Source organism: Mauremys mutica, chromosome 19, assembly GCF_020497125.1.
Source record: "Mauremys mutica isolate MM-2020 ecotype Southern chromosome 19, ASM2049712v1, whole genome shotgun sequence".
In the NCBI taxonomy this organism is placed as follows: Eukaryota; Metazoa; Chordata; order Testudines; family Geoemydidae; genus Mauremys; species Mauremys mutica.
Window position 1 is genome coordinate 7339025 of NC_059090.1, and position 27047 is coordinate 7366071.

The 27047-nt window shown below is 39.8% G+C and overlaps 1 protein-coding gene across 2 annotated transcripts in view; it reads right to left on the minus strand.

Moving 5' to 3' along the window:
- Positions 1-998: 998 nt before the first annotated feature.
- TAF15 (TATA-box binding protein associated factor 15) overlaps positions 999-27047 on the minus strand; it is a 31037-nt gene continuing 4988 nt past the window's right edge. The window contains exons 2-16 of one of the 2 annotated variants that reach the window (XM_044993957.1): positions 25835-25874; positions 23822-23873; positions 23517-23607; positions 23316-23436; positions 20006-20202; positions 18167-18281; positions 8746-8780; positions 8149-8181; positions 6247-6356; positions 5519-5648; positions 3613-3705; positions 2135-2219; positions 1957-2045; positions 1740-1842; positions 999-1379 (exon numbers count right to left, since the gene is read on the minus strand). In XM_044993957.1, coding sequence (XP_044849892.1) covers positions 1340-1379; positions 1740-1842; positions 1957-2045; positions 2135-2219; positions 3613-3705; positions 5519-5648; positions 6247-6356; positions 8149-8181; positions 8746-8780; positions 18167-18281; positions 20006-20202; positions 23316-23436; positions 23517-23607; positions 23822-23873; positions 25835-25874 — 1334 coding nt within the window. In that variant the 3' untranslated portion in view covers positions 999-1339. Of the gene's footprint in view, positions 1380-1739; positions 1843-1956; positions 2046-2134; positions 2220-3609; positions 3706-5518; positions 5649-6246; positions 6357-8148; positions 8182-8745; positions 8781-18166; positions 18282-20005; positions 20203-23315; positions 23437-23516; positions 23608-23821; positions 23874-25834; positions 25875-27047 lie in introns of both variants that reach the window. The other variant, XM_044993956.1, reaches the window with a different exon arrangement.

The window sequence follows — 27047 nt, forward strand, 5'->3', positions numbered from 1 at the left end:
AGACATTACAAACACAGAATGTACACCAAGCCATATGTCCGCGTTTGCTAAACTAAAAGTCTTTGGTTGTTTTTTCCCCCCAAGTCCATGCAGAATTGAACAAGGCAAACCGATTACAGATAGGCCACCCATCCAGTTATCAGGATCAAAGCTCACAGTGATAATATTTTGCCCTGCAGGAGGCCTTAGACTATCAGCTGTCCTACCTTTATTTTAGGAAAGTAAACGCAATGCTGGTGTAAGACTGACAGCACTAAAGACCGGGGATGTTATCCACAAAGCAGTAGTGCAGGACTCTCACAGCATCCCACCAATCCACCTCAACCTTGATTTGGAGGGACCACCTTTAGGAGGCTTTGTCTTCCTTGCTCCTCCAAACGTTGGCTTCCCTGCTGAGTGCCCGCTGTGGCTTGTATTATGTGAGTTACCCCACTACTAGGTGGGCTGAGAGCCCAACTCAGCATCTTTCAGGATATGGAATATCTGACTCGACTTTTGTTCACCACCGCATTAGTTTCAACAGCAGTGACTCAGAGGTGAAGTGGTACGTAGCTAGTTACTTCTCTTTTGAGCCATCCTGTCCCATCTTCTGACTTAACATTCCCTTAGTTTGATCCAGTCCCAAACGGCATGGGAACACACTGGCACCTTTGGGTTTCCCAGAATGACCAAAGAGTAGCTGACACCCCCAGGTGAGGGCTGACTTGAGTTTCTGCTCAGCAAGGAGGGAAGGAAAGTGCAAAGTAGGAGGGGAGTTGTGGAGCTGCCACTGAGCTATACTGCTATCTCTGGGACCAGAGACATGGATTGCAAGTAGCTTCTCTGAGGACTAAACCAAAGCGGTTCTCAGGGCACTTCATGGAACTAGGGACAAAGTGTAATGCCATTTGTAAGCAAGACCCTTATTTGTTACACAGATTGCACCATAGAAAGATAGGGAATGAGGAGGGAAAGGCTGGGGCTTAAAGTTATGAAGTAATTGGAAAAACAATGTAAGATTTCACAAATAAAACAATCAGCTTTTATTGTTGTATTACAAAACACTTTTGATTTTGGCAATATTTTACAGTTCATTCTGTTCCTTCTTATAGCCGGTTGAAGAGCTTAGGGGTGAAAACAGGAGAACGTTGGAAATTAAAGATGAAATTTCAATGGACTTGCTAAAAAAACCCCAAAGAAACAAAAGGAAAAAACTGCCCCAGTCCCTCCCACCAAAATAAAAACCCAATTTCGTGTCATTCGCCATCCAAAAGCGGCCACGGGTAAAGCAGCAGGCAAAACTCCGGCAATTTCACTACTGACTGTGTCAAAGAGACAAATGGAACATTCACAAGGGTCTCTAGTATGGCCTGTTGCGCTGGTCATTTCTGAAGTCATTTCTGAAAGGAAATAAAAAAGTGTGTGTCTAGCGAGTCACAGTGCAATTCCATCCTCCCCCACACCAACCTGTGCAAGTCCCTTCGTTACGCTCCCCTTCTGCTCTGAGCACTGCCAACTGCTGATAACTAGACGTCTGGCTAGCAGAAATTATTATTAGTGACCTGTGTTTTCATGTCCTTTAGCAAAAGGAATCTACACTTATACTATGAAAAATACATGCGCTTAATACTGTTACTCCATGATTCATGACTCCCCTGGACTGTTCCAGCCAGCCACATGTTCTATTAGTCAAAGAAAAGTCCACACTCCTAAAATCTACATCCCACACATACTGACAAAGCAGCAAAGATAATGCTTACCTTCCTCCCATTTTACCACCATAGCCACCACCTCGGTCACCCCCTCTGCTACCGCGCCCTCTGTATCCTCTTTCACCTCCAAAACCGCCTCTCCCACGAAAGTCTACAAGTGAGAAATGCAAAAATCAAAAACTCAAGAACGTGTTGTTAAAAGGCCACAAATGTAACGAAAACAGTCAGAAGGAATTCATTACACTTGTGCTGATCTCTTACACACCTCCTCCTGATGGGCGTGAATCTTCTGGTCTGGGCTCATTACACTGATTGCAGGAATTCCTGCGAGCAAAGTTCATATTACCACAGCTCCTGAAAGAAAAAGATTCTTCAGACTGAGTTTTCTCAACAACTGAATGAACATACTTGAAACACTGCTACCCAACTAAAACAACACTTACGGGTTAGGACAAATCCAGTCACCATTTTTGGGATCCCCACTTCTACCCTGGAAGCCCCCACCTCTTCCAAATCCACCTCGTGAACCTGTGGATAGAATTATAATCAGAAAAAAGAAGGGGAAGTTCTCCTGTAATTTACATACGAGACATTTAATTGCAGACTATCACCGGCTTCAAACCCCAAGTGACAGACTCAGTTTCTTGGTAGAGCAATAAGCAGCTAGTTGATTTAATCAGCCACTTTCTAAGATTATAGTTTCAGTGAATTAGGAACTCTGGAAAAGGATGACAGCCTGACAATAACAAAGTGTAATGTACAAACTGATCATTTCAGAATTTCTTATGAAATGATAAAATTTAAATTAGCCAAAAGAGAAAACATGTAATATTTAAAGGCATAGCAAATGCCCTATAGGAGTTTAAACATCTGTCAAACTCTGAACTGCAGGACTCGAGTCCCCCCAGTGGATGTATTTGAGCAGCTGTATGAATGTGCTTATTTCAAGCATGAATGGGCATATTTCAGCTCATGCAGAAGAGGAAATATTGTGCAGGAGCAGCACCTGGTGGCCAGAGAAGTCCGCTCCAAGTATCTTCTATTTATTCCCTTTTCAGCACTACGAACACTTTAACAGCTAATAGATTTATAGTTAATCAGCCTGAACTCTGTCACACGCATTACTGAAATTTCATTGAAATTTTAATACACATCCAACTCCAATCACATATGAACTGATCAAATCACAGAATAAACTAAATATATGTTCTCCGAGACCATATACACCAAGATTCTTCCAATACAGGCATCTTACTTTTGGCATCAGAGTCCTGACCTTTTACACAAAATGGAATTCTTAAAAATAATCCGTTTGTCACCTAAAATTTCTTGGCCTAAAAACTAGTGTTTGCTCACAACAGTCACAATGTGTAAAACCCTCATGTTAAAGGAAGCGTAGTAAGACCAATATCCAGCAGACTCATTTGATAAGGCTGTACTATGCAAAGAGTCTGGGATTTTCAAAGAGGGCTATGGGAGTTGGGCACTTTGAGCTCAACTCCCTGCACCCAATTTGCAAACTCCAGACAATGCATCCTAAGACAATCGCTGAGAACGCAGTGTTGTGTAATTATACACGCCCAGCCTTAAAGTTGTTACTTCACCATTTCTTTATAAGCCAGGATGAGCATTGAACTAGAGAGCATCTCCACATCGGGAACGAACAGAACTAGATATAGTCCAGTCCAGAAGAATGGACTACAGAATTCAGTTTTCCTTAACTCCCATATGCTGGTGCCATCCCTACTAACCCCCTAAGTGCCAGAAATCTCTTCCACTATGCCTTTCCAAAGCCCACACTTCATTATTTAACAAATTACTGCCATGAGGGTACCCCTCCAAAAAAAAAAAAAAAAAAAAAAAATCAAAAGCTAAAGCAGTTAACATGCAAAAGGAAAGACCCTCTAAGTTTTACTACCACCTCGACGTCCGCTGCCACTGCCACCTCCTCTCAGAAATTCAGGCCTCCTGGTTGCAAAAGAAACTTTGATAACACTGCCATGGAATTCCTTTCCTAAAGGGGGACAGAGAAAGAGGAACAATTATTGAACAGGAGCTCAATAACTGACAGCAAGATCCAAAGTGACTGTAACTTGCATTGTTAAATTCAACACACCAGCAGTACTAGAAAAAACATCCTGGTAAATCAAAATGCTTTTGAAAATATGAGTCGTAGCATCATCACATCACATCAACGCACTGTGGCAAACAGTAAGGAGGTACATATTTGTATTTATATCTATTCTTGATATAATATGCGATCACAAAGATGCTTATTTAAATCAGTATGAGCTACAAGTTTTAATTTAAATTAAGGGCACATGATGCAAGCATGTAACATTTCCCTGCTATGCTTGTCATCAGTATAGTTTATTGTAGGGCAGTTTAAATACGTAAGAATCTTGATCCTGCCAATCAGATAGCAAGTTTCCATACCAATATATTAGTATGGAACCAATATATCTCCATGTAGGAAAAAGGTATGCACGTGTTTATTATCAAGTTGCAATCAGCATGTATTAGAAAATTGAAGTTTTATCACAGCACACTTTGGGGCCTATCGCTGTTAAGGTGCATCGTACAGCAACCATAGTAATGTCCTTAAGATCAATTTGAAATATATTAGCAAAAAAATAAGGCATAAAAAACAATTTGCTAGTCAATTTCCTTTTGCTTACCATTATATGAACGCCAAACCTGAGCACATCCCTCCCTCTTTGATGCCAAGTGTCAGTGGAAACACAAAGCCATTAGAATGGGCATTAACATCGTTTAACCTTCTGTTACCATAAAGCAGTATAACTGTCCTTTTTTCCCGCAGTGGAACTCTTCAAGACTGACAGCAGCATGTTTCCAGAATCTGCAACCCTTCTCCATTACAGACAGTTTTCAGAGCTTCAGGTCACAGTACAAAGCTTCTGATCAAGCTTTTAACTGGCCATGCAATAATTTCTAGCTAGAGAGCAAAATATTGTTTTTAAAAGTCTTCTTTTGAAGGGCTTTTTTGCTAATATGTGGTTTTAATTGTAAGCTGCAATTAACACTGTTATAAAGCGTTTAAGGAATAATAAGCTAGCACCACACACTATATGCTCAAACTAGCCATGTACATTGGTTACTGCAGTGCCCAAGTTTATGTTCACACAGATAAATGTTAAAGAAAACATCCATGTGAGGGAAAGATAGGCACATAAATGAAAGGAAGATGTTACAAGAGGAATCATGATAGGTCTTAATTTAATTTGGTCTGAAGTACTTTTGGAGGCAGTGTGGTCTAGTGGACAGGGCAACAAAACTGGAAGCCAGGAGACCTGGGTTCCATTTCCAGTTCTGCCACTGACAGGCTGTGTTGCCTTGGGCAGATCACGGTTCTGTGCCTCTGTTTTCCCGCCTGCTCTTTGTCCATCTAGATTGTCAGTTCTTTAGGGCACAGGACTTCTTTCATTGTGTTTGTAGAGTGCCTACCACAATGAGCTCTTAACCTTTGCTGGGGTTTCTAGGCACTACCACCAACACCATGGTACTGCCCAGACCACACATCAGTTTGTATTCTCCTGCTTACTGCGATATTCTCATTTTAATGGGCTGCATACGAAGTCTTGAATCATATCAGAAAAACCCATCCTCACACTGACTAAACTGGATACAGGGACAACTGACATGCAGAAGCATAAATAATGGTTTTCGTCTCAACTAGCACATCAGAGAAAAAAACAGGAGTCTGAAATAAATTTAAAAAGTGGCATGTGGTTCACATGTGAACATGAATATGCAGTGTCTCCTGATTGCTAAGTTTCACGCACAGGAGGAGGAACAGGCAATCTTACCATCAAACCAGTCAATGGCTGCTTTAGCAGAAGGAGGGTCATCAAAAGATACTGTTGCTTCTCCCTTTGGTTTGCCGGTATCCTTATCTGTATATAGATTTATCATAAGTTTGCCAGTCTTTTTGTTAGTCTGGGGGGGGGGGGGGGGGGGGAGAGGGAAAAAAAAAAAAAGTTATTTCCTCAACACTCAGTTAATGGAGAAAACTGCTTGAGCCAGTTAACAGTGAGAGCAGTTATGATTAATTAGTGTTCGCAGAGGAGATCCCTGGGGCTGGCTTACAGACACAAATACTGACTGCCCTCCAGCTCACAGCATGAACCTTAATATGAAGTGGCCCCAGGCCTTGTTTGGACATGAGTTGAAGTCAAGTACAGTGAATGAGAGCCCTGATTTGGATTTTGGGGATAGGAAGAAAAGCCCTGCGTGAGTGAGTCATGGAACATAATTACTGATTGAAGCATTAGAGATTTACTGCTGATAAGGACACCTGGTAAGGGAAATGACTAGAGAATTAGGAGTAGAAAAGAGAAACGGCAACTGACATCTGTGCTAATAAGTTGGTAGTACCAGCAATTTCTTTTTCTGTGACCCAGTAGGATAAAAGAAAGATCTACAATTGCTGGGAAATAAAAGGGAGGAAACGTGCTGCTATTCAAGACACTTCCAACATATTTGATCTACAGGTTTCCTAAGCCAACACAACCTAATGATCTGTCACCACACACACCTTTATAATACCTATTTGCTTGAAATAGTCAGCCACTTGATCTGTCGAAACACCTTCTCCAAGTCCTTGCACAAAGATGGTGTTGTTATCAGAGTTGTCAGATTCTGTATCTATTAAAGAAAGTAAGTTATTTTTACCAAATGTTTTTGTATGGATTAGCCAGAAGCAGATGTTGCATACTGCAGTAGTTAAAAATGCTACTTCATCTGAGGTCAGAGAAAACCTCCATCATTTTAGACTCAGATCTATGGTCGTGCAACATCTCCTTGGATACCTGGCAGATTGGGAGCTCTCATATTAATAAACTGAGAAAAGTCTGAGGTCATGCTGTTAGCTCTAACAGCAACAGCTTCAGAAGTACAGTACAGGAAGATAGCCGTAGGATGCTGCAGTATGTCACAGAATGATTACATTGAATATCTGACTGCATGGCAGCCATTCACAACTTTTCTCTGCAGCTAGGACATTCATGTAGAGTAGGACCAAAAGGCACAGATTTTAAATAAAGGGGTCTATAAAATTTAACTGAAATACCACGGAAGACACAAAAGCACTGTATCAGCATAAAAGAATCGGAAAAATGAAACCAAAAATAGGAGTGAAACAGATTAGTCTACTTTCATATCCAAGACAGAGTGCAAGAAGTAAACAGCAATCGTAAAGAGTAATTCATCTTTTGAAAAGTCCTTCAGGTTTTAGAATCTATGGTGAAACAAGTATAAAAATTAAAAGAACATTGCCCAAAATGATCTAAGTCAGAAAAACTATCTATATTTAACATCTTCAAGGAAAACAAGATCAGCGGCTACTTGGCTCAAATCAACGCAGAATTCACTAGACAAAACCTGATTTTTACTTGCTGAGCAATGTGTTATTTAAACATTAAAAGAATTCTCTTGTAGCCACATGCACCATTATTTAACGGAGCTGATCGATCCCAGAAGAGAGCCCACCTTGTTAAACTACATCTGAATCTCACAAAAATCCCAGCCATCCCACCTCTTTCCAGGCATGCATTTTAAAGTACATAAAATCATAGAAATGCAGGGTTGCAAGGGACCTAGAAAGCTCGTCTGGCCCAGCCCCCATGTGCTGAAGCAGGACCAAGTAAGCCTAGATCATCCTGACAGGTGTGTGTCCAACCTGTTCTTAAAAACCTCCAATGAGGAGGATTCCACAACCTCCCTTGGAAGCCCATTCTAGAGCCTAACTACCCTAACAGTTAAAAGGTTTTTTCTAATATCTAACCAAAATCTCCCTTGCTGCAAATTAAGCCTGTTACTTCTTGTCCTACATTCAGTGAACATGAGCAACAATTGATTACCATCCTCTTTATAACATCCCGTAACATATTTGAAGACTTAGCAGTTCCCCCCAGGTTTTGTTTTTTTTTTAAACCTTTCTTCATAGGTCAGATTTCCTAAACTTTGTTTTGTTTTTGTTGCTCTCCTCTGCACTATTTCCAATTTGTCCATATCTTTCCTAAAATGTGTCACCCAGAACTGGACACAGTTCTCCAGCTGAAGCCTCACAAGTGCCAAATCAAGCGGGACAATTACCTCTCATGTCTTATATTCAGCACTCCTGTTAAGATACTCCAGAATGATATTAGGCTTTTTCACAATGGCATCATATTGATAACTCATGTTCAATTTGTGATCCATGATCACCCCCAGATCCTTTTTAGCAATACCACCACATAGCCAGTTATTCCCCATTTTGTACTCGAGCATTTGATTTTTCCTCCCTAAGTGTAGCACTTTGCACTTGTCTTTATTGAATGTCATCTTTTTGACTTCAGATCAGTTCTCTAATTGGCCAAGATCCTCCAAAGTGCTTCCATATGTTACAAATGCTATGAAGGATCAACAGCTGCAATCCACACTCTGCTTGTTTTCTTACCAGCATCTGATTTCTGTCCATAATCCCTTTGACCTGTAGAATGGGTAAAAAGATGAAAGAAAGGCTACTTTAGCAAGGAAAGCCTTTTTAAAAATCTTGTTAAATAAGCCAAGAAGATACTCAAGCTACATATGCAATGTATCTAAAAATCTAAGTCATTAACCAGAGATCTGGAGAACATTTAGATTAAAATGTTCAATAGCAGGCATCTGTAGAATGTTAGCATGTTCTTTAACTTGCAGTATGTGGCATCTGCCACATTAGCATTATGCTGGTGTTTATCTTGCAAATGCTGGTTGTCAGACGACCAAGCAGTTTACCACAATTATTTTGTCACTAGTACCTTTCCAAGCAGCATTTGTAACAAAAAAACCCAAAATCCGGTGAAGGTTGTAAATCTCCACAATTTCTTTCATGCAATTTGACAAAGTAGAAATCCAGTTTATTGTTAAAAGATTGACTTTTAAAGCACACAAACATACCAGCCCCAGCAAAACAGAAACGCTAGAATGCTTCTACTGGATAGTAATAAGATATTGGTGGCTTTTAGATTTATACAGGATTTCCACTGAAACATTTTGGATACTCGGCACTTACCACCAAAATTTTTGAAGCCACCACGGTCACCACCACTGCAGAGGAAAAATTGAAGAAATGATTTCTTCCTCAAGTCTCTATGTGCTGAGCCTAAGGCTCAATCTACACTTATCTGATCAAAAATTATTGTCTAGTGGCTCAAGCATCACCTCTATGTTTTGCACACTATGTGTGTTCAAAGATTATTCTTTCAGATAGCTAATCCCAGAAACTAACCTCCAAAAGAACTGTTGAAACAAAAGGTGGGTGTACACTAATTAAAAAACCCTTTTCCAGCCCACGTGCCAAATGAATGCAATTTAAAACTGGGATTTAAAACAGAGGCATACTTTTGATAAAAATTAGGGGGCTTTATTCCAATCTAGCAGCTGCATGGATAGGTAGTTAATTACCACTTGTGAACAGCAATTAATTAACCTCTATTCTTATACATTGAAGTAAATTTGGATAAATTAGTATTACTAAGCACACACTGAAGTAGAATGTGTGAGGATCTGGGAATCTGTGCTACAGTGTACTACTACCACTTGACATTAATGATAAAGTGTGTGTCTGAGAATGAGCTTCAATAGCTCAGAGGTCGTGAACTTTTAATTAATTCATTCTGAAACCTGTGGCACAAAAGGCAGACCAAGTTAATAGATTACACACACAGATTGCCAGGGAATGAGGGGAGTTTAGTTGTTGTGACGTCCCATTCCAAATTTAATGGAAGTAAACGCTTGCTATCGCCCACACTTATTCTATTTCACGTGTGGTTCATGGTATTGATATTTCCCACATTTAACATTAACAACTAAATCTAGGTGTGAGGATTAAAACACTCAATAGTCAAGACCTTTAGAAAAAGATCAAACGGCATTTTTTAAGTTAACAGCCAAGCCTTTCAAAGGTTATAAGACCTGCTTGCACACACTAGAAGTGTGTGTGGGAGTGCAGGGTTTCCACAGCAGTTACCAGCAGTAAACTGGCAAATTCATTTTGGGGACTTTTATGCAGAGTAACTAAGATAAAGAGAGTACAAATAAAAATCCTCAGCTAGCACTCCTTGCCTAACCCTTAGAGGTTCTGCCCTACAACTAATGCAGCAGCCACTGCAGTAGTTTGCTTAAAATCTGGAGGGATTCCTAATCTCTCAATTTGTCAAGGTCCAAGTGTGGAACAAGAGCTCAAAAGAAGGGAAATTAGTAAAATAGCCTATGAAGCTTCAATACGGGATTAAGTTCTTTAAGATACCAAATATACATTTTCTATTACAACAAATGTGAAGTCATGAACGCAAGATGTAATTTACAGTTTTAAAAAGTCACAAGTTTTCTATGAATGATAAGTCTGTCTCAAAACAAGGGGCAGGATTTCATCAATCATTATGTAAGATAGGTTTAAAGACTTATTACCATAGAAGGTAAACAACAGCTGTTCTATCATGACAAAACCTTGCAGCCACTGCTGTTATATTTACATTCATGGAATATTACTTTCAGCTAGGATCTATTTTAATAAACTTGGTGTTGATTTTCAAATGTTATGTATACACAAAGTTATCTGAAACACTAAATGGCAGACTTATTCATATGCAATTATATTCAGCTGCATGAAAGATAAAAATGTATGAGTTCCAAATACTATTTACAGTAGCCTCTACTAAAGGATGGATAATTTTAAAGACTGATGATAAAAAAAAGAATGGTGATCACAAAAATTATATTGCAAACATTTCTACCACCCACAATTCACTCTAATCAATCCCCTAAGAACCAACCAACAGGTTTCCTTGTACCCTTCTTATTAAATGTCAATTAAAAACTTCGCCCCATTGGTATATTAGCTCAGAACTAAGTACACTGATTTATAATGAATGAATCAGTCACACAAATTTTGTCTTCAAGATTTCAACCTCTGGATTCCTTCCCCAGTTCACCAGGACTGCACAATTCAGAACGTGCATTTTTTTCTGGTTTGTAAATATACAACATGAAAGATGTAGATAGAGAAATAAAAGACACTTATCCTGATTGTTTACTATAAATGTTATGGAAAATGAATATTGATCGAGCTGGATACATAATGCCTGAAGCCACAGGCTGAAAGCATTACTACCCAACAGAGATCACTTTTTGCAACTTATAAACTGTTTATATTTTTACTATATTCTGTAAAAGTGTATTGTTGTCTTAATATGCTTCAGTGCTGGTTATTCTCTGTTATGTCTCACGTGACCAACTGAACTAATGTATCTGTGTTAGTTAGATGGCAGACCTCTTGGATGAATGTAAGTGACAAATTTTCCTCTTTCACATGTACTTTAGTGTTATATTTTTCCACTCCTGAGATTGTTGCGAATAGCTGCTGGGGACCCAGGGACTTAAACATCTTATTTCTCACTTTCTCAACATGAGTTTAGGTTTTGGTTTCTTAAGAAACAGAAGAGATGCCTGGATATGGACCCAAAATCTGCACTAAGTGGGGGAAAAGTCACAGACATGGTTGCTCTAAATAGCTGATGCTGTGCAGCCTCAGATTTACCATGAAGACCTAAGAAGACGTCTCAGCAACTGGGTTGTTTGGTAATACATGGATGCAATAGAATACACACACACCAGGACAGGGGTGTGTGTAACATATAACTAGTATCACACTGTATACTGCTTTTTATAAGCTTTATATATAGACTGAATATGACAGATAATCAGCTAGAGTTCTGGTTTGTAAAACATCCTTTAATCAGTCAGAAAACTAGGAAAAATTCAGCCAAATCACCAATACAAAAATTGAAATTCAGGCAGCCAAAGTGAGTCCTAATTACCATTCACAATAATTAACCCTAAGGCCACAAAAATGCTGTCACTGTAAGCTGGTATCCACCCATCTTCATTTATTTTCAAACCTATTGGCATAGTCTGGTGTGACGTTGCATTATGGAAATATGCTTTATGCAAAAGGTCTCTTGTAAGGTATCATAACGAAAGTTATAAACTACTAATTATAGTCCTATTTGTATGCATGTATCATTCTTGTATCTGAAGCTAGAAATATGAAGTATAACTCTGAAGTCCTATTGTAATTATGCAAAGTGTGAGCCATTAATGGTGGTTTAGAACCTTGATGGCTCCCATTGACTAAGGACAATTGGTTGTAAATGATTTATCTATCTGCAAGCCTTCCTGTGTAAGTGTGAGCCAATCCAGGAAGAATGAAGACTAAGGCCATGGCTACACTTGCAAATTTGCAGCGCTGCAGCAGGGTGTGAAAACACACCCTCTCCAGCGCTGCAAATTGCGGCGCTGCAAAGCGCCAGTGTGGTCAAAGCCCCAGCGCTGGAAGCGTGGCTCCCAGCGCTGTACGTTATTCCCCACAGGGAGGTGGAGTACAGACAGCGCTGAGAGAGCTCTCTCCCAGCGCTGGCGCTTTGACTACACTTAGCACTTCAAAGCTTTGAAGTGCAAGTGTAGCCATAGCCTAAGGGTCTTACAGTGACATGCGACCATGTCACCTGATAATGAAATTCATCTTAAATCTGGTACTTTTCCATTTAGAAGGAGGGGTGGGGACCCAGAGACACAAAAGATTCCCACCTTGTGCCAAAGCTATAAAAAGGTGCCGGACAAAGGGGGCTGCCAGTCATGAGAAAACCCCATATCACCTGAGATGTGTGTTGGAACGAACAAGGACTGTATCGGGGGAAAAGGACTGGCCCCAGACTAGGAAGGAGTCTAATCTGTGAAAAAAGCTTATTGGAACATCTCTGAGGGTGAGCTATTACCTGTAATCAGTTTCTTAATGTATTAGGCTTAGACTTGAGTGTTTTATTTTTCTTTGTGACTTACTTTGTTTTCTGTTATTACTTGAAACCACTTAAATCCTACTTTTTATACTTAATAAAATCACTTTTGTTTATTAATAAACCCAGAGTAAGTGATTACTGGTGGGGGAGCAAACAGCTGTGCATCTCTATCAGTGATATAGAGGGCGAACAATTTACTAATTTACCCTGTATAACCTTTCTACAGAGTCGAATGGATTTATTTGGGGTTTGGATCCCATTGGGAACTGGGTGCTGGAGACAGGTAGCCTGCTGAGCTGTTTTCAGTTAAGTCTGCAGTTTTGGGGGCATGGCCCAGACCCTGGGTCTGTGTTGCAGCAGGCTGGTGTGTCTGGCTCAACAAGGCAGAGTTCTGGAAGTCCCAGGCTGGCAGGGAAACCAGGCTCAGAAGTAATTTCAGCACATCAGGTAACAGTCCCAAGGGGATCTCTATGACCGAACCTGTCACATCTGGAATAAAAACTGCTAGAATCTTAGGAGTACAGGTATCACCAGTGTTCCCAAGATCACAAAGGTTACAGAGGAAAGAGATGCATCAACTGAGCATTAATCATGGCTGAAGTAAGCAGCATCTTTCAGCTAAAATAGTTCAAATAGCTTTACTACTCCCATTTTATCAATGTTGCATGCTTGTAATGACTTTAGAGGGCTTCAAGCCATAAATGTTCTTTTCAAAGAGAAAAGAGCTGCAGATATTGGAACAAGTGGCATTAAAAGCCAAAGGGCAGATTCTGCCCTCTGATATGCACCTAGACTTCTCATTGAGCACAATAGGAGTCACATGCAAGGATGTATCTTTCTAAATAGAACTGAAATGAGAACAGACTATTTAGCACAGTATAGATTCTGCTAACTATGGATTTTACTTCTATCAAGGTATTTTAAATTTGTGCTAGTATAAAGAAACAGCTTGAGGAGGTGATCTACTTGAAAGTGTAATGTGGACACAAAGAGATGAGAAATTACTACTGTTATCTAATGAAGTTCCACACAAAGAGTTAAAAAGCTAGTTTATCATTTATTCACTGAATTCCATAAACTCGTGTCCCTGTTCATCTTGTTCCAAACTCTAAAGCCAGAACATGAACGTACAGAAAGCGAATAATGTGACAATAACTCTAAACACTAATGGCATGATAGTATAAGCCGCTTTGGCTATACTACAATTTCTTGATACTAGATTAGGCCAAATCCCCACACAAAAGGAACCAAATATAACAAATAAGCAGCAATGCATAATTTTCACTTGTAATATAATAAACTTAAAATCAAGTTTAGATTTAATCACACACAACCAAGAAAATCCTATGTTTAGCTGTGTGACAACTCAATGACTGAGTGGAACAAATTCTGTTTTGCATTGAATAAGAAGCTGTGTGGGTGTAGCCCAAATTTCAGTATAATCTGAAGGCAGAACTTCACCCACTGAGTCCAGATTCTGATACAAGGGGACAAAACAATTAAGGTTGTTCCATTGACACTGCACTGATTTGAGTGACTTTTTCAGGATTTTAGGTAGCTCCCTTCCCCCCCCCCCCCCACACTTCCATAGCACCTTTCATCTAACGCGCTCAAGACACTTTGCAGAAAAGGATTAAGCACCACAACACCCATTGAGACACGTTCTGTTCTCCAGAGAGAAAAAGCAATTTGCTCAAAGGCAAAACAAGCTGGAGGCAGAGCCAAGAACAGAACTCAGGAGTCCTTAGTCCTAGTGTTCTAACCATAAGAGTACAGAATGAGGGGGGAGGGGAAGGGCATTTGGAATAGTTACTGTGTAAGTGCCAGTATGACCTTGCCCTAACGTCAGTGCATCTCAAGCTATATCTGATGGTTTTGCTTGGTTTCAGTTGTAAACTTTTTTTTAAAAATGGGTTTATAGTACAGATTTAACATTTGTTCTTAGCTAAAAAGTGTGGCATACAGAGTCTCAGCAGTCCGTTTTAAAAACAACAACAACAAAAATGGAAGTTTGGATGGATTGTTATTTGGCATCTAAAGTTCCAAGAGATCCAGCGTAAAACCATTAAAAAAAAAAAAGGCAATTCTGAGACCACTGGTACTTACCATGATGGAGCATTTGGGGCAGAAGAAAGTTAAGAACTACTGAATTTGATTATGGGTTACTGGGTTTGAGCAGCAATTTTCTCATATATATTAGCTCTTTCCCCCAAAGCTGCATGACTCTGCACATGTACAGGAAGTGAACTGAATGCTGTAGGCACTAAGGTAGGTACATTTTTGGGAATCCCTGCACATTATCTTGAAAGCAATTAATTCATTCGTTTAGTGTCAGGGCAATACTAAACATTTTAAGAAGCATCTATATTTTCAGCTACTTTGTTTCCATAAGCATTTTGGACAAATTTTTGAGAGCTTATTGTTTGAGAACAATAATTTGGTTTTGTCCCACACAAAAGCCTGGAATTGCACAAATACAGATATGACTCCACACCTAGCAATCCTCCCTTGTTTAAATAAAAAAAAAAGCGCTAGCAAAGGAAATCAGGGCACTGCCAGCATAGGCACTAACCGTTGCTAGCATTTTAATGACGCTGTTGCTCATCATGGCTCACAATAGGGTTAGACTAAGTCAGGGGAGTCAACAGGTGGACCATGGGCCAAATCTAGACCGTGGGCCAAATCTGGACCACAAGACGCTTTTGAACAGACCCCCCAATTTTTGTTTATTATCATTATTATTTTCTCTGAAGTCTGAACCTTGACTACACCCTGACCAAGAAATCTGGACCTGGACTAAGTGGTAAGAACACCTGTGGCTGGACCACCCTCCTGTCACTGTTACCATCAGGGGAGCTAGAACATCTTTATGAACAGCTGATATGCAAAGGACATTAATCCATTGTAGTCTCAGATTAGCTAATGATTTCATGCACCATCCAGGAAAAGTGCAAAGAAGGTACTTCAGACAAATGTTCCAGCATCGTTAAAAATAATTTAAATAGGTTTCTTTAAGTTGGAAATGTTTAGTGCAACCTAAAGACTGGTCTAACTTTTAAAACCACTAACTGCAAATGTTTACGCCTATATAGTTATAGCAGTACAAAAACTGTGTTTAGATAAGACTTTAGGAGTTAAATACTTCCTGATATTACTGGAAATATCACATTTTAGTGTTACCATGCAAAACACTATCGCAGTCAAACACTGTGTAACAAATAATTATCAGAAGTAGCCTCAGCATATGTGCACAAATTGCTTTTCAAAGTTGGTTTTAGGTTTGGGCTGCCTTTTTTTTTTGGCAAATATTGTTCTCAGCACTAAAAGTGGGGATCTGTTACATTAAAGTTGTTCTTCCACCACATTATTTTATGATTGCAAACAACTCAAGCTTTTGCTAGAACTTGTTCAAGAAGTGTTTGAATGTGGAGTAAAAATTGACTTTTTAGGAGTAGAAACCTTAATCAAAATAGAATACAACTGCATCTAGGCTGAAAAATTCTAGGACAAATTTTAGTTTGAGTTATTAAGTTTAAACACCATCAGTGTGCTGTGCTGAATAGAGGAAGACAGTCATTAAAAATGGCTCCATTCCCCTCCCACTATTACATTCCTTCACGTTTTTCAACCCCCATCCACACTTTTCCTTTCCTGAAAGTGCATGTCAAGCAATGGGATCAACTACATTTCCACGCCAACATGATTATTTACACATCTGTTGAAACAAGTGTAATGGGGGAGTAGTGATTTATTTTCCTAGCTTCTCTTCCACCACCTTGCAAAACACAAGTTTGTTTTGAATGGACGCTGTCTACCAGTTATATGTCTTTTGAAGCTTACTTTAAAATTTCTTCATTAAGAGAGGCTCAACTACAAAGCCAAAAAAAAAATAAATCTATTTTTATCATGGGAATTATAAGAAACCCTTACCCGCAACGAAGCAGCTACAATAGTCTTAAAAACCTCAATTCTAACTGAAACTGAACATCTGAAGAGGTTTTGCTGCCTGTGAAGCTTACGCTGTACAAAAGCTGCCAATTATAAAGGAGCAGAGTTAGCTCACTTCTAAGATCCATCTAAAATGAGCCTCTAGTAACTTTGATACCATATTCCAAGTCAAAATATTCAGGATCCATATACACTATCAAATTGGTTACAATGAAGAATAATGTAGGACCAACCTAGTTACAACATGATTTGGACATTCCTATATGGATGGGATCAGAGTAAACCATGTTATAACCAGGTTAAATGACATGATCTCACTTTTATTTCAACTATGAGAAACACTGACAATTATTTTCATAGTATAAGTGAGCCCTAACAGTCTAATATTACAAGATAATCTATGGAAAGCATTCAACAAAATGTCCATTCAGAGAAATACCATATTTACATGTGAAAGGCAGTACTACAACATTATGAGACATGGTTATTTTACTTAAACCTCGACTGCTCCCCCCAAACAATATGATATCTACTTCTCATTACACCTCAGCGGATCTAGCACTAACCCAAAGCAGCCCAATGGGGCAGTGGAATGATGGTGTTAATAAGGACCAGTTCATAGGTTACTGGTAGCTTTAATTTCTAGTTGACACTGTCTTGCCCTACAGCCACAGAATTACAACCCAGAACTGTAGATAGCAGGTATAAATTAACAGTTTCTTTGTACCTTTGCTAACTTTATATGTAATCTGGGCAGTTTAAATGAATTTTAAAACAAAGACCCCCAATCCTGCAAATTTATGCACAAGCATGAACGCTATACATACATATATATATATATATATATATAGTTATGCATGTTCATAAGTCTGTCTTTGTAGGAGCAGAGCCTAAGTATAAAAACCTGACATCTAGTAAAGGCAAATAAACTGAATCAGGAGGCCATCATTGTTTTAGTTTTATAGCTAGAACAGTCATAAAAAAAGTGTAGCTAAACTGTTGAATTCCATCAGGTTCACGTTTGTTTATTCAGTCACTACTTCAAAAGGAAATATTGGGGGTGGGGAAAAGTAGTCAAGATCAAGTCATCTTGTCTAGTTAACCTTCTTTAATAAAGCAGAAAGACTATTAGCCAAACCTTGCATATCATAATAATACTGGCCTTCTTTGTAAAGCACACTGAAATCTATTGATATAAAGCACTATACAAGACCTAGGTGATATTACTATAATAAGTCACCATATACGGAACATACTTTCCTGCCAGAGGGTTATCGGCCATTAGGCTACAGAACCTTGGCTCTAAATTCTATTTCTGAGCCCCTCTCTTTTTTTTTTTTTTTTTTTTTTTAAAAAAGGCATCTAGAAAGAATCTTGGTTTATAGCATGTAAAATACTTGACTTCAAAGAGTGGTCTCTTTGAGAAGCCTTGTATCACATCCATTAGATATAAAGTGTCTTTATGATCATCACTCTAAGTCTTGTCCTATTCCAATATAAGTAATGTTCCCTGGGCTAAATCTTTGGTATTTCAGTGCAGGCTGATCAGTGTAATTTTAGAAAGCAACTACCTTCAGTTTTCTGTGCTCAAAGATCTGAATTGTGTGTTAGCTTAAACACGGAAACCAAAGCAGCTAAATAGCAAGATATTACAAATACATTTGCAGGTATTGGGATTAAATCACTTACGTTAATCCAGACATATGACCTCTTCCATCCATTTCATATCCCCCTCTACCTCCTCCCTGTGAACCGCCGTATGATCTATTATCTTCTCCATACCTACTCTTTTCACATCGACCATCTAGAGAAACACAAAGTATGTGTAAATTGCACTGCAAGATTATACTAAACCCATTGCTTAAATTTGCTAGTTAAAAATAAATAAGACTTCCATGTTTTAAGCTCTTTTCTTGCATCTGTTCCACACAATCACAAGGCTTAAACCAAGTTCTGATTTATCTCCCTAGATTACTATGGGACGTGATATTCCTTCGAATGTGGATACCACCATATTCTGGTACATCACATTTTGCAAAAAATAAATCCATAGTGCTTACAATCCCAACTGAGTTTCTCCTACCCTGAAAAAGACAGACATGTAGTTTGGTTAAAGGCTATGTTTTAATCTTCACATCACTTGTTTGTCAAGACAGAAGCCGAGACACTGGTGCTGTGTAAGTAAAGCAGATCTACCACTGTCCAGGGAGGCAAAGACAGACTCCAAGGTGCCTAGCACCTGTGCATAAGGAGATAGTTCTACCCTCCACTTCCTAGTAACCCTCCAATACAGGCAGAGCACAAAGCCCTGGAATATGGAACCAGTGATAGTCAGCTCTGGCCCTGCAGCTTTCACGATACCAGTGAACGAACGAGAAAGCCTTCTCCCCCCCTCAAGTCTCCCACTCTTTCTGCCTTTACTCCACCTGCAAAGTCTCTTATTCTCCTCCTCCCCCCATGCTGCTTCAGACTCCCCATCTTGCTTCACTCCCCACTTGTGTTTAGTCTGGAAAAGAGTGGAATAAAGAAGAGAACCTGCCGTGACAGCCACCAGGGCAGAAGGATGTAACTCAACTGCTGCAGGCTGATGGGAAAGCATAAACAGAGGGAGCAAAAACCTCAAGAAGTTACAGGCTCCTTGTCCTTAGCAGCTTTGACAAAGTGGCAGAACTTGAACAGGCGCAGCTTCCTTCTCATGGATTCTGCCCATAGGTCTCAGCTCCCTTTCAGAGCCCTTCTCTTCTTTTCAAACACACTTTAAGGAGGGGAGGGACAAGAAAGATCCCTTACATGCAGGGAAAGTCATTTCATCTGCCTGTCAACTCCCTGTACAGAGCTTTGATCTCCTATGCACACAGCCAGACCTCCACATCCAGCCAGTCTTAACAAGGAAGTGACACGGGCAGCAAATTTATAATCTCTCTAAATATCTTCATTTTTTTCCTCAAAAGGTGATTGTGCTCCTAGACACTGGAAAGGATGGAAAGCCTTTCTGGTGGGCCTCATCCTTATCGACATTCACTTCCCTCCCTCCTTTTAAAAATATAAACACTCCCAGTGAAAGAAACAACAGGGGGGCTGAAAAAGGGCATGCCAATCACCTGTTATTGTTTAATATAACTAACAAAGGCAGCTGCCATCTTGGGATGAAGATTCTTATAACATTAGTGTTGATCAGGGCATCCACCCTCAAACCCAAAGTGAAAACCTTTCTTCCCCCACATAAGGAAGAAAAAGGTGAAAAAAAGTTTCAGGAATCAGAAAATTATCATCAAAAGGTGCAGAAAAATCACACATACTTGTGGACACAATTTTTGACCCAACCAAGTCATGTGTAGTTAGTAAGAGTTCTCCGTCGTGCTACAAGAAACACTCACCACTTTGGAGAAAAAGGCTTTCACTGCTTTCCACCTCCACTCAAATAATAATCTGTATGCAGCAACCCAGAATGTTTCATATCACAAAACAGAACGAAGTTCTTCAATTTAACTTGGCTAAAGATTGCTATACTCATTCTGCATGCTTTACCTTGCGTGTTGTGACTGAAGCTTTCCTTTTGCTGTGATTGATAGGATTTCTGATGCTGACCATATGAACCTTGTTGTTGGTCATAGCTTGACTGCTGATCATATGAGCCCTGCTGCTGGCCGTAGTCTGACTGTTGGTCATATGATCCTTGCTGCTGACCATAGCTTGACTTGGGTTCATATGAAGATGCTCTTCCACTGAAAATAAAGAGGAATAATTATTAGACAGTAAAGAGAGTTTATATTCCCAGTATAGAGAGAGCAGAATAATGGCTACAAATGCAATGATTCTGGTCAGACTTCCTAGTCTTGATTTCCTTCAGGACTCAAAAAAACAAAACAAAAGAAAAAAATAATCACCTTTATTTATACAGAAATACTACACTGTTTGACCGGGCTAGGTCTGGCTTCAAATACAGGGGAGCAGAAACATGTGTATTATCATCACTATCAGCGCCATCATCTGTATAACAGAAACAAACCAACAGAAAATGCTAACACGATAGGAAACATGGGTTTTATTTTATTGTTTTCTATTGATTGCTAAAGCTATCTTAGGCCTGGTCTACACTAAGGGCGGGGGTCGAACTAGGGTACGTAAGTTCAGCTACATGAATAGCGTAGCTGAACTCGAAGTACTCTAGTTCGAACTACTTACCTGTCCAAACGCCGCGGGATCGAAGTCCACGGCTCCAAGGTCGACTCCGCCACCGCTGTTTGCAGTGGTGGAGTTCCGGAGTCGACCGGAGCGCGCGGGGAGTTCGAACTATCACATCTAGATTAGACGCGATAGTTCGAACTCCGAGAAGTCGAACTCACCGCGTCGACCCGCGCGGTAAGTGTAGACCTACCCATAGTGAAAATCCAGACAGCTAGTGCAAGGATTGTTCCTCCTGGTTTATACCTACTTGCACAAAGATCCTAGACCAAATTCAGCCATAGAGTAACTGAGTCAACAGTGTGCCCTTGTTGCCAAGAAGGCAAACAGCATTTTAGCTGTATAAGTAGGAGCATTGCCAGCAGATCAAGGGACGTGATCATTCCCCTCTATTTGGCATTAGTGAGGCCTCATCTGGAGTACTGTGTCCAGTTTTGGGCCCCACACTACAAGAAGGATGTGGAAAAATTGGGAAGAGTTCAGTGGAGTGCAACAAAAATGATTAGGGGGCTGGAGCCCATGACTTACGAGGAGAGGCTGAAGGAACTGGGATTATTTAGTCTGCAGAAGAGAAGAATGAGGGGGGGATTTGATAGCTGCTTTCAACTACCTCAAAGGGGGTTCCAAAGAGGATGGATCTAGACTGTTCTCCGTGGTGGCAGATGACAGAACAAGGAGCAATGGTCTCAAGTTGCAGTGGGAGAGGTTTAGGTTGGATATTAGGAAACACTATTTCACTAGGAGGGTGGTGAAGCACTGGAATGGGTTACCTAGGGAGGTGGTGAAATCTCCTTCCTTAGAGGTTTTTAAGGTCAGGCTTGACAAAGCCCTGGCTGGGATGATTTAGTTGGAGACTAGTCCTGCTTTGAGTAGGGGGTTGGACTAGATCTCCTGAGGTCCCTTCCAACCCTGATATTCTATGATTCTAAGAGTTACATCAAGGATGAATTTGGTACTTCATGCTCTTCAGGATAAGAAAATAGTCTCTCTTTGGGAAAGCATCTGGATTCAAAGTAAATTATATCAAATATGAAGTTCTAGCTACAAATTTCCCAAACTCTGAAAAGCCATTCTTCCAGAAAACATCTGGGTACAAATGGGCAATTCTATATGATACCTGGGGATTCAAATCTAAAACACCCTAGAAGAACTCTATATTTAAATGTCAAACCACTATTTCAGCAAATTAAAGAAGATCTGGCAATTTCTTAGTTGGGAAGAAGAGCCACAGTCAAATGAGTATTTTGCAAAGGATATCTTTCTTCTTTCAAAATCTTCTTGTAGTCATGCCAGATAAAACTGTAGCAGAAATCCCATGGATGATGATAGAAATTTATACGGAATAAGAAAAGGCCAAGAGTGAGTTCAGATACTGTGTACAGATCCATTAAGCAGCCAGCTCAAAGCAGTAGCAGATTAGAGGTGACCTAACCCAGACAGCAGCGGGTCTTTACTGAAGAAGAAAATTGTGGCAGTATAAATACTGCTAGGCTACCATGGATTAACAAAAAAATTCACACCCTCCAGAAATGTTCACACATCCCTTAGCAAAGGCTACTCTATGAGTTTGAAATAGAACTAGAGAGAAGTTCTTTTCCCTTGCCAACTACACCCATTACAAATAATCCAGCTCTTAACCCATATTATGAACCAGAGAATGTTAAAGACTGGGAGAGCCATTGAAATACGTACAGTTGACCAGCTATTCAATACAGAAAACAGCACACTTGTCCAATTTTTGGGGGAAAATTAATATTTGACAGACATATCTAGTCTTAACTATGTGTAATCAAAGATTTCAATCGCTTTAATTAAAAAAAAATCACTAGAAACAACATGTTCAAGCAGGCTTGAATGGCGGTGTTATGATGCTCACTAATATGGGAACATCCTGGTAACCAGAGAGCTCTGAGGAGTATATTATTTGTATAGTGCCTCCTTAAACAAAAGGTCAGCTTTAATTGTTTTGTTTCTGATATTTACATATGAAAGATTTGTAAACCTGTTAAAACTTCCTAAATAAATAAACAGTAGTTAAACAACAAAAAGACGTCTTTATCCACTTCATGATTGCTAAAGCTTCCTGCTGTTGAGACAAACAGACCCCTACTGTAGTTTGCTTTCCCCATCTCATTCCTAAATCAAGACTGGCTGAACAGGAAAAAACAGCAGGCAATTGGCATTTAAAGTCTTTAGTTGTCAAATATCTAGATTGTCCTATGGTGTCCTGGCACCAAACTGGTTTACATACAATTCTGTAGTCAAGCATTTGTATCTGTGACTATAAGACTAGTGACTCCTTCCACTTCTAGAGGAGTCATGCAAAGTATCTTACAGTGAAAGTAGGTGGCCTTTAAGAAAGTCAAATACCTCAAATATCTATTGATGTTCTATTTAGATCATATTGTATTAGTAAATAACTTTTAAATTAAACACTATCCATGGTGTCAACAATATAAGCAATAAGGAAGCCACAGAAATCAGGACTAAGAATTGTTAGAAAATTATCAGAAAATTACATTTCCATTTAAAGTTTCCAGAGCTGGATGATGTTCTTAAGGGCTGCTCTAATAAGTTTCCTAATATAGCTACCTAACAAGGTGTCTCTGGCAGACAATGCTTGAAATGTACATGGTTAACTTTCTTTCCTTACCCTCCAGATGATTCTTTTTGTTGTTCCTGATTGCCGTAAGACGGCTGGCCATATGAGCTCTGATTCTTATTTTCATAACCAGATCCTCCACTATATCCTTGTTGTGAAGTTTGTCCATAACCTGAAAATTGAACAGGGGAATTTTTTATGTAATCAAACCATGAATATTTACTAAACAGTAAATTTAGCAAGCTAGCCAACCTGTTTGACTTTGTCCATAGTTTTCTTGATAACTTCCATAGTTCTGTCCATAAGAGGAACTCTCTCCACCCTGCCCATAGCCAGAATAACCCTGTAATTTAGAGAAAGATTTCAAGCAGAGGTAAGATCCACTAAAGGAAACAATGTCCTTCCTTGTCTAGACTAGGGGTTTGCATCAGTGCAGCTTTATTCCACTGATGACCAATATTGGGCTATATCTTAATGCAGACAAGTCAACCCAACAATCATCATCTCTTACTCAGAAAAAAAAATATTTGAGAAGCACAAATTGTATTTCAACCTACCTGTGGTGCTTGTCCATAATTTTGATTGCCTTGACTGCCATATGATGAATAGCTGTAAAATACAGACACTGTCAAATAAACTTATATCAAGTATTAGATTAAAAAAAAAAACACACAGTATAAGAAAAAGTATATAGTAAACTATGCTATGTAAACTGCAAGTTTCTTGTACTTACTGTGATTTGGGACTATTTCTAATTTAAGTTTTGTCATTTATGTATTTAACCTATGCGCCTACAGTGATAAGCAGATTAGAAATGCAGAGATAAAATAATAGTTGACTAAAATGAAAGATTTGGTAGACAAAAGCTGGAGAATTTAAACTAAGAATCTGTTTCAAGTATAGATTTTAGGGTATAGGCGCTGAGCCTTGTTATAATTTTCCAGAATACCCCCCTATAATAAAAATGAATTTTATATGAATTCAAATTATTCAAAATTAAAGAACACTTAAAAAGGTCAAATACCAAAACACACAAAGCACACTAACAGATTAAGTCAGTTGCCTTTTAATCAGGGCCAGTTCCAGCTTTTGTGCCGTCCTAAGCGGCGAAGCGAGAAAGGCACTTCGGCAGCAGCTCTACTGTGCTGCTTCATTCTTTGGCGGTAATTTAGAGGTGAGTCCTTCGCTCTGAGAGGGACTGAGGGACCTGCCACCAAAGACCCGGACGTGCTGCCCCTTTCCATTGGCCGCCCCAAGCACCCGCTTCCTTTGCTGGTGCCTGGAGCCGGCCCTGCTTTTACTCAAGTACTGTTCCTATGATAATCTGCTGAGGAGTCTAACAATATTGTAGCTCATCCTCATGAAAAACTGCACTAGCTTCAGACTACAGTTACGTGATATTGTCCCATTTTCCTGAATCCATCATGAACGTCACAGAAAAGTTATGAACTAAAATAAGGTATGTTCATCTTGTGTAAAACATGCATTGCTATGACCTATTTAACCATATGTTAACGTACACAGACCTATTGTAGACACTTTCACTAAAACACTCAGGTGTATCCATGATTAATACTTTTGTAAAGAGATACTATTAGCTAGAATATCTTTTTCACAATTCAGATTATTATAATACTGCACAAATTCCAGAATCAAGTTAATTTCTGCAAATGTGCACAAACTTAGTTGTAGTCCATTTTTCCAATACAACACTTAAATATCAACTTCACATGGTGAAAACCAGATTTAGGCTGATATCCTGCTATTGGATCTACCTGGGGAGAGCCCCAGCAAATTCACTGAAACTGTGTATGGGCATAAAGGTCTGCCTGTGTAGATCCAATTGTAAAACTGAGGTTTTAGTATTATAACACAAGCCAGCTATTGTATTTACATTCTATGTGCAGCTGAGAGCCAAATCCCTACAATTGGTTAGAAGAGGCATTCTGGGAATGAAAGAGCTTAAGAGAGCCACTTGTCCAATAACAAACACATACAAGTGATTGTGAAGCAGCCCTGTAATTTTAAAATGCATGGGAAAGATTGTCACATGGAAAACACCTGTGGCTATTTTATGAATCAGTTTTTAAATTTCTTAGCTATGAATTTATTAATTTCAGGGAGCACAAAGGTAGGTTTTAAGTTCTTTCAACTAGTTTTGGGAAGAAAATTTACCTTACTTGACACTTCTGACTACCTATTTTGCCCGTCTTACTACTTACCATATCTCTGACTACACCTTAAGAAAGTAACAAAAAAAAAATACTTGTGTATATTTATGGAATCATCCACACACACATTCAAAAGTACTTCATATGTTAGCCACTGTCACTTTGATCTAAACCTATTTACTTTCTTTCCCTCATGAATATTTGTAACTGAATGTAAATTATTTTAGGATATCTTAATAGGGGAGCTTGCCGGATAAACTCTGTGCCTAAAACTCCCTGAGAATGTGGGCCTGATGTGGTGGTACAAGGTATCAAATCTCATGAGGTGAATCCTGAATTCACCCACTATTTTTTTCAGACCCACACAACAACTGACAGCATTAAAAAAGGCACACATACCTCTGCTGCTGGCCCCCAGATTGACTGTAACTTCCAGAATCTATTAAAATATATATATATATTTTAGTAAGCAGCACTGAGCACTTCCAATTCACCCAAATGAGACCTCAACTCTACAGCACCTAGGTAAGGACTGACAAGAAAAAGTCTCATAAATAGAGTGAAGACGGTAAGAACCAAAGGCAGAAGTTAACGGTTAATCCAGAATTTCTTCTAAGTCATTTATAGATTTTCAATGAATTCAAAGAAATGAGTTCTGCATTAAAAAAAAGTCAACCTATGCATGCATGCATTATATGTTTATTACACAGTTTTTAGAGTAGTCACCAAAACAGCACTGTGCCAAAAAGTCATTAAAGGACATCAACTTTAAAAAAAAAATCTTTTATCTATTACTTTCAGAAGTAGCTCCTAAAATTATTGTAAATGAAACAGAGAAAAAAATTATTTTCTCAGGTTACTTTGTGCATTTGACAGCATTTATCAGTTTAGCTATTTTCCTTGTATAGTCAGACAGTTTCCCCTTTTGTCTGCAAGAGAGAATCATTTTTTAAAATCTGTTTATAAAACAACAAAACTAATAGTGGAACTCAGGCAAGTGCAGTACTTGTAACCAGTGATGAGCTGCCAAAATCGTAACAACTAGTTCCCTCCTCACCCCAGGAGGGGTCATGGCCCACCCCCCAGAACTCCTGCCCCATCCAATCCCCCGCGTTCCTTGTTGCCCCCCCCCACCCCAGGGACACCTGCCCCATCCACCCCCCCTTCCCTGTACCCTGACTGCCCCCCGCCGCCCCATCCAACCCCTCCTCTCATTCCTGATGGCCCCCTGCCCCATCCAACCACCCCTTCTCTCTGTCCCCTGACTGCCCCTGGAACCCCTGCCCCTGATTGCCTCCCACCGCCCCATTCAACCCCTGATCCTTTCTGACTGCCCCACCAGGACCCTTGCTCCTATTCAATGCCCCTGTTCCCCCTGCCCTGACCCCCACCAACCCCTATCCACCCCCCCCACCCCTGAACTCCCCTGCCCTCTCTCCAACACCCCCTCCCTGCCCCCTTACCGCGCTGCTTGGACGTGGCTGGCGGTGCTACAGTCCGGCCGTGGCCGGAGCCGGGAGCCCAGGGACATGGGGCCAGGACAGGAGTCGCACGGCTGGAGCCCAGGGACGCGGGGACGGAGCCGGAGAGCCACGGCCGGAGCCGGGAGCCC